The sequence below is a fragment of the Anastrepha obliqua genome, chromosome 4, assembly GCF_027943255.1.
Source record: "Anastrepha obliqua isolate idAnaObli1 chromosome 4, idAnaObli1_1.0, whole genome shotgun sequence".
Lineage (NCBI taxonomy): Eukaryota > Metazoa > Arthropoda > Insecta > Diptera > Tephritidae > Anastrepha > Anastrepha obliqua.
The window spans coordinates 56,370,340-56,378,546 of NC_072895.1; the positions used below are offsets into that span (position 1 = coordinate 56,370,340).

The window sequence follows — 8,207 nt, forward strand, 5'->3', positions numbered from 1 at the left end:
ACAACTTATTTCTTAGGAAAGCACAGAAAAGATGGAGATCCATTTCTTCATGCGCTATTTCGAAAACTCTGTGGCCCCAGTACAAGATACGAACTACTCAGAAAGTCCTGGGGTCTCCACGCGACTTAATTTCCTAACTCGTAGCTGTGTTTACCGGACAATAAACCAACGGTTCACATACGGAAAGGCTAAGTTTACCATTTAACCTCCATTGCAGTAGCTGTGGGGCCTTTCAGAGCAGGAGGCAGTTAGCACTTCTTCTGCAAATGTTTGACAGCTAGACAATTAAAGTCAGTGGGTGCTCCTTTTTCGACAGCCTGGGGCAGGGCGCCAACCTAAATCCCGTCTACCTTCTCAATTACACCTATACCGCAACAGCTCTGCCTGGCTGTAGATATCTGCCTGTTGGAGGTCCCATATGGTATCAAAATGGCGATTTAGTACTATTTGCTGAGCGCCAAAGTAGTACTTCAACCATTTCACCTACCTACCCACCTGTGGTCTTTTTTAAAAAGCAGTCTAGTCTATCGTAACCTGTAATCTGGTATCAATCACAGATCGCCAGTTTCTCACTTCGTCTGCTACTTCGGCCCTCTAGACAACCCCAATATAACTTATTTCATTTCGCAACCTCCTGTCGACATAATTCCTCATTCGTTTAAAGAATATACAGTTTTCTTACAGTATACTTTCTTTCAGTTTTCCAGATCTTACAGTTTTCTTTCTTTAAGTTTGGTCTTCGCTGGCTTCGTCATGGATTTTCCACTTCAGTTTCTCAAATAGAATTAATTCCATTAAAAGATACAGGGTTTGATTGAAAAGTAGTGAGCCTTCCCGTGCGGGGCGTCTGCCAAGGGATCAACCGAATCGGCTGGTGGGAGAAAATGATCGTTGGACCTTCCCCTTCCACTAGAAACCGGTCCCAGTTCGCTGGCAACAGCGGTGCAGTCAACATCGCTCCGCGCGTGAAAGCTGCTTTAAAAGTGTGTTAGGATTTTGCAGTGGCGACAATGCAGCGATCGTTGGAGCAACGTTACTCGATCAAATTTTGCGTAAAGCTAAACAGTTTGTACCTCCAGGAAGCACTGTAAACGCGGCATTTTACAAAGAAGTGCTCCTTCGGCTGAAAAACCGCGTCGCCCGGGTTCGGCCCGACCTCGTCAACAATTGGACCCTTCATCACGACAATGCGCCGGCGCATACCGCCTTCCTCTGCACCTCTGCATTGGCCAAGATGCGGGTTCCGTTACTTCCCCACCCTCCACACAGCCCAGACCTGTCCCCTCCGGAGTTCTTCTTGTTCCCGCGCCTGAAAAGAAAGCTCAAGGAGAGGCGTTTCGACTCCATCGAGGCGATCCAAAAAACGGTGACAGCCGAATTGAACGCGATTCCGGCAGATGAGTTTAAAAAATGTTTCCTGCAGTGAAAAGACCGCTACCAGCGGTGTATTGACACTCAAGGATCCTATTTTGAAGAACATTTGTTGTATAAGCCAAAAGGTTTAATAAAACTGCTTAAAAAAATAAGGCTCATTACTTTTCAATCAAACCCTGTATCTATAACTATGCCTACAGTAAGTACATTTCCCCGGACATTTTGTATTCCACGATGTGGCACACCATATACAATAGTAGTCAATCCTGAATTTTCAGAGACCAGGTGTTTGATAAAGGGACTGAAAAATTGATCCAAGGGACTAGTACATAATTTAGCAGAGGCTCAGAGCTGGGTTAAAGATACTAAATGTGTGAAAAAATTCACCATTCTGAATCACATTTGTGAGATTAAAAAGTGAAAGTTGTTGAATGTTTTATTTCCGTCCATACACGCCCCCACATTCAGTATGCAAACTTTGCTTCGCATTTATTTTTGTATTGTAAAACAAACAGATTCAACTAAATTGCTGCGGATATTAAAATCCTTCGAAAATGGGTCTTATTACTCCCCTTGTTGACTCAAAATTTGGACTTGCCTTGCTGTAGATTGAAGTTACCATTGCCTAGTGCTAGCTTCAGACCCAATAGTGCCATCTTTTCCGCCTTTAGATAGTGTTCATCTTCAAATTGACAGAGAAATTTAGGATACGCATCCGTGTTAATATCTGCATCGAGAAAGTTCCACTGTGGTATGTCTATGGTGAACGGTTTTGTGGCAATACTAGGAAAACCACTTGAGAGAATTTCCGGCCTTAACATTGTGCCAGGGTCGTTATTTCGGCCATTTTCCACTCCATCCATACTAGTGGCTAACGATTTCTGTCCCAATACTACAGGTGCGGTTCCATTTATTTGTTTAAAATGCTGCTCCAAGTAGTCGCCATACGAAACATCGTCGAAGCCATTCTCTGTGGTACCACAAATACTATTCGCCTCGGAAAGTATAACAACATCGGCATCGTCATCACTCTTAAGTGGCGCAATTATTGGCGGCGTTAATTCGTTAATAGATGGGATATTGATATTTGCTGCAGACGTAGTTATAGGTGCGATAGCTTCAAATCCCGGTATTGGTAAACCTGCTGGCGATGACGATGTTATTTTTCTTGGACTGCCATCAGTTGGTGTGGCGGTTGTTGCAACCGTAGACGGCGGCGTGCCTGGCGGCGTGCCTGTCGGTGTTGTCGCAACACCATTCAGACTGGGAAAAGGCTCGCGGTCCGCTTCAGCTTCGCTACCCGAAGCGTCTTCATTCTCATTAGCGGTGCACTTGAGCAGCGCCTTCGTGAGCTTCTTCTGTGCAGTATTTGCATTGCGGCGAGGCGTAAGAGTTTTGATTTTTACCAAGCATGAAGAGCCAGCGCCAAAAAGTACGTCTGAGTAGAGCGTGCCAGGACGGCAAACTGACGTGGAGTCGGCTGGGCTAACATAGGTTACTTTATCGGCTATCTTCACTGGCGTGTTAGAAAATTTCAGCCAGGTGGGTGAACGTTTACGTAGTGATTTCGATTTCTTGCCGGAAACGGAAATGCTATTGTAACCAGATATTTGTTTTTCCGAACGCTTCCAACTACCGGATTTCACTTTGGTTGGCGGCTTTAAAGTGGACTTGGAAGTGCTGGGCGCTTCTTTTGTGGTGTTGTTACTAACATTATTGTAATTATTATTACTAGTATTGCTACTGCTGGGCCTTTCTATGAAGTCTTTGCCTTGTGCCTTCAACAACTCCGAAATGGATTTCTTCGAGTCGGTTTTCGACAGAGAACGCTTACATTTATCCGTTTTCTTAATTAACTTTGGCGATTTTGATTTTTGTGCATGTGAATGTGAGGACGGGTGTTGTTGTTGCTGTTGATTAGAAATGCTTGCGTTTTTGCTGCGAAATAAGAAAACAAATAACTGATTAAACGCAATACACCTTCCTCAGTTTTGTACTTTTCCGGTTACTTTGAATTTTTGGAGCAAATAAAACCGCTGACCATTCTGGTGAGAAACATTTGCAGTAAAGGTTGGAATTTCTATGCCTTAAAAGCTGATTTAATAAAAAAAAAATTTGACAAATTTGAGTTAATAAAAACTAAAAATTTGAACCAAAAATTCGAACGACAGCGGCAGCACTTTTGTGAAATGAAAAGCATTGCGGATGAGCTCGATCAGTGCCGAGCGAACATAAAGGATGGTCCACATAAAAGCTTGCTTTCAAAAATAAAATAAAGTGAGCAAAATATATTGTTTATCTGTAAATGTGAGCGATCGATCCCATTAGTTGTCAAATACGATTTTATTTATATGATTTCTTCGGCTGTTAATCCATTTTTGCCAACTCCGAGGTCGACCACATTCGCCTTAGAAGCCTAATGAAGCCTAGCACGCAAAAGATGGATATCTTCATGAATTGTGTGGCAGGAAATCTCACCTAAAAAAACTAAAACTAAAAATCATGTATATCCATTCCTTTCATCTCACAAAAATCAACAATCCGGAAATGACATTTTCTGCAGCATTTTCGAGTAAAATAAGCAAAAAATGCTACCTTTCCAAAATCCAATGCAAATTAGCGTTCTCTTCGATGACGACATATGCATGCTTTCCAATTTCAAAATAAAGGGTGTTTTTTTAGAGGTTAGGTTTTCAAGTTGGCACTACTTTTTTCGTAGATGGTCTTTTTGACAGCTGTCACTTGATTTATGCTCAGTTTGGTTTGCCATTTCATAATAAATAGACTTACACCTGAACAACGTTTGCAAATCGTGCAAATTTATTACGAAAATAATGGTTCGGTTCGCGCGACGCATCGCAAGAAAATTTTGTTCAGCGATTAAGCTCACTTTTGGTTGAATGGGTATGTCAATAAGCAAAATTGTCGCATTTGGAGTGAACATAATCCACAAGCCATTGCTGAGACGCCGTTACATCAGTCACTGTCACTGTTTGGTGTGCTCTATAGGCAGAGGGAATCATTGGTCCATATTTCTTTAAAAATGAAGCCGGCCATAATGTAACAGTCAATGGAGAGCGCTATAGAGCCATGATTAATGACTTTTTCGTGCCTGAATTGGACGATGTTGATGTGGACGACCTTTGGTTCCAACAAGACGGCGCTACATGCCATACAGCCAACGCAACAATCGATTTATTGAAGGAAACTTTTGGTGAGCGCATTATCTCGCGCCGTGGACCTGTGGCGTGGCCTCCAAGATCGTGCGATATAACACCGCTGGACTATTTCTTGTGGGGCTATGTGAAGTCGCTTGTCTACGCAGATAAGCCCGAGACGATTGACGTCTTGGAAGAGAATATTCGGCGCGTTATTGCTGACATACGGCCCCAATTGCTGCAAAAAGTGGTCGAAAATTGGGCCTCTCGGCTGGAATTTATTCGAGCCAGCCGCGGCGGCCACTTGCCCGAAATCATTTTTAAAACATAATGGCAAACCCTTATCTTTATAATAAAGCTAAATTCTTGGCCATAACATTAAATTATATACGTTTTATTTCATCTTGAATACCTAACCTCTAAAAAAACACCCTTTACAATAATCTTTTTTGAAAATAAAGGCATCAAGCTGGAAATGCAGCTCGACACAAAATTCGGACTGATGAAAAACTTAAATTGAGAAGAGTTCACGAAGTGGAGTATTAATTGCCGTCAGCATATGAATCAGTTGATTTTTTCAACGAAAAATCCTGGGTTTTTCACAATAATTGAGTGCTGGATCACTCTATTGGAGAGCTGGGTGAGAAGCAGAGCCATGTAGGCGAATAAAATAATAAGCATTGCATATTTATATCCGAGAGAAATAATAACTTAACTAACGCTTGACCAAAGTATATAAGCCAAACAAGTGAAGGTAATACTTATAATAAGTTATCAGTTATCGATCGCGTACCCATGAAAGGAAGGAGAAGTCAAGAACGCAAAGTGACTACTCAATTTTGTAGGAAACCAAGGCGAATTTATTAAAGGTGGTACCGGTAAATAAGCTGATTTGTTTTTTTTTTTTTCTTTCGCCGTGTCCATATAGCTGTCAGCACAGATTGAATCAAAGCAAATTCATTTTTTCTTTTCTACTCTTCCAATATTTTGCTGTGACAATCAAACGTACAACACATTGTTGTGTTTTTGTTGTTGGTCTAGTGCCACCAACTGTCATGAATGAGCCTTGAACTGAAAACAGTTTTTCAAAAGTTTATACTTTAGTATTTCAGATTTTTTGACAATCTTAAAGTTCAAAATATTATAAACCAAATTGTATATTTATTATCATAAATTAATATACAGTAGATTCTGTTTTTATACGTTTTTTTTATGCGGTTTTGAAATAGTGCGGTTTTTTTTTAATTAAAAAATGCATGTCGACCTATCGGGAATTGTACATACATATAAACAAGAATCTAAACCAGCTAAGCAAAAACTCATCACAGATTATATCAAAAATGCTAACCCTACAAGTATGGAACCGCCTGCATCACCATCTAGATCAGACGTGTACATTTCCTCAAGTGACGAAAGTGATTTTACGCCAAATCCTAAACAAACGCGCAACATGTGGGTATTGTCTGATTCTATTTCTGACTTAAATTTATTTTTCGATTCTGACGTTTCTTAAATAAAGATATAATTATCAAAAATAAAATTTTTTGCTTATGCGATTTTATTTAATTATTTCAGATTTATGCGGTTCCTAGCACTTTTGAAACGTATCTATAGTTTTACTATAGAACTGGTAGCTTTTTTTATGCTGTTTTTTTTATGCTGTTTCTTGCGGAACGTATATACCGCATAAAAACAGAATCTACTGTATAAGACAAATCCAAACAACATTTTGCAGCCAGCTAATGTTATTTTACTCTGTGGAACTCTAGCAAAGAGATCAGCAGTTAAAATTTTTCGCATTTTCTTTCACAACTTTTCTTAACTTCCATCGGCGTTAGTGACCAACAACAACACCATTTCTAATGCCAACCTAGAAATCCAACGAAGAATCTATCTCACCAACAAGTGCTACTTTGGACTAGGAAGAAAATCGAGCAGCAAAATCCCCTCACAGCGAAGAATCGGCACTATTTGCATATAACTTGGACGATGAAAAGATGCGATAAGGCGGCGCTTGGAGTATGCGAGAAAAGATTTATGTACCATTGAACGTTGCAGCAAATGATGGAAGTATCAGGTCTATGAACTTTACAGGAGATTTACCTTAGCGCAGCGATTAACGATCGTACGGCTCCTCAGTTGCGTCTAACGAGTGGATCAAAAATGCTGCAACTCATAAAGTATTCGTCCGTTTTTTGCTTTTTAAAAACATTGTTAAGGATTAAGTGAATAAGCAAAACTTTAACTCAGTTGTCACGACATAAAGGCCAAGTCAGATTAGCAATCAGGAATAGTCGAATCGATTTGTTAATAGAAACTAATTCAATAGAATAGAGTAGAGTCAAAAGTTCGTGGAAAGTCGAAGAGATGGCATTACAGGCGCATATCGAGATTATGTGTAGGTAGTAGCATCTCTTGGAAAAACACACACCACTTTTTAGCCAAATCAGTCCATTTCCTTGAGTTTGGTATTCGCTTGAATCGAGGGCATTGAGTGATTTCCTTTTCTCATTACGAGAAAGCACCAACTGACGCCTCAGGAGTTGTGGTCGCAAAATTAATGGAAATCGTGTTACCATTCGTTTCACATCCCTCTATTATCCACACTTCGTTCCCTCGGATTCCTCGACCTACTATTTATTTTCCGGCTGGCGGGAAAAAGATTTTATCCCAACGAGGAGGTGGTTGCAGAAACGAATTCCTATTTTTTAGATTTGGACAAATCCTATTATTCAGAAGGAATCGACAAATTATAACAGAATAGCGATAGAAGCGTATAAGTCTAGAAGGAGACTATGTCGCGAAATAAAAAAGGTTTACCCAAAAAAAGTGAAGTGGTTTTTTATTTTTGCACGGCAAACGACACTCAGTAAGTATTGAAATGTAATGGAGATCATCAGCTGATTGCCTAGCTTTTTTGATATCCTGTAGTTTTTCTACGGAAATATGTATGAGAGATCGGCAACTTCAACGGAAAATTGAAAATGAGAAGCGTTCCAGATATGGGCCACTTTCGCTAAAATTTATTCAAAAAAGGTGAGAAGAAATGAAAATTTAGTTACCAAATTGCGAAATTACAATTCTCGTTAATACAGACAAGTTAAGATTTTCGGTAGCCGTACGTCCTTACATTATTCACGCCAGAGTGCCAGTATCACCACTGACTCCATAGGAATAAGATCGGGCGATTAAAACCTAATGCTGCCATAGGACAGCCTGTCTATAACTACACTTAATAGGTAACTTAACTTTATTTTCATCATCATCTTAAAGTTAAATATCTAAATTCAGCCACTAGGTGGTATTATTATAGATAATAATCATACGTTTAAGGGGCGAAACTAATGTCCATTATAAAAGGTATCATATTTCAAAAGTGACGCCTAGATGTGAGTAGTGAATTGTTCCTAGACGGTACCTTTCTTTATGTCCGAATGAGTCGACAATTCAAAGGTTGGTGAAAAAATTTCAAGAAACTGATTCTGTTGAGGATAGAAAAGGACTGGCAAACTAGCTGGACGTTCTGTTGGGAATATTGCTGCTGTAGCGCAAAATTTTTCTGAACAACCGTCAACCAATCTCGAAGTTCTCAACAATGAGGCATTCATAAACTGTTTGGCAGATTCAACTGTAGATGAGCTCGTGGTGAACTTTTAAATGATGGCCTTTTCACAT

General features: G+C 39.9%; 1 protein-coding gene across 1 annotated transcript; it reads right to left on the reverse strand.

Annotated features, from left to right (window-relative positions):
* Positions 1-1,784: 1,784 nt before the first annotated feature.
* LOC129246270 (uncharacterized) lies at positions 1,785-3,564 on the reverse strand. Its single transcript, XM_054884961.1, has 2 exons — positions 3,384-3,564; positions 1,785-3,312 (listed from the first exon to the last, which is right to left on the reverse strand). Exons 1-2 carry the CDS (start codon positions 3,431-3,433, stop codon positions 1,956-1,958), a joined length of 1,407 nt encoding a protein of 468 aa, XP_054740936.1. The 5' UTR covers positions 3,434-3,564; the 3' UTR covers positions 1,785-1,955.
* Between the last annotated feature and the right edge of the window lie 4,643 nt (positions 3,565-8,207).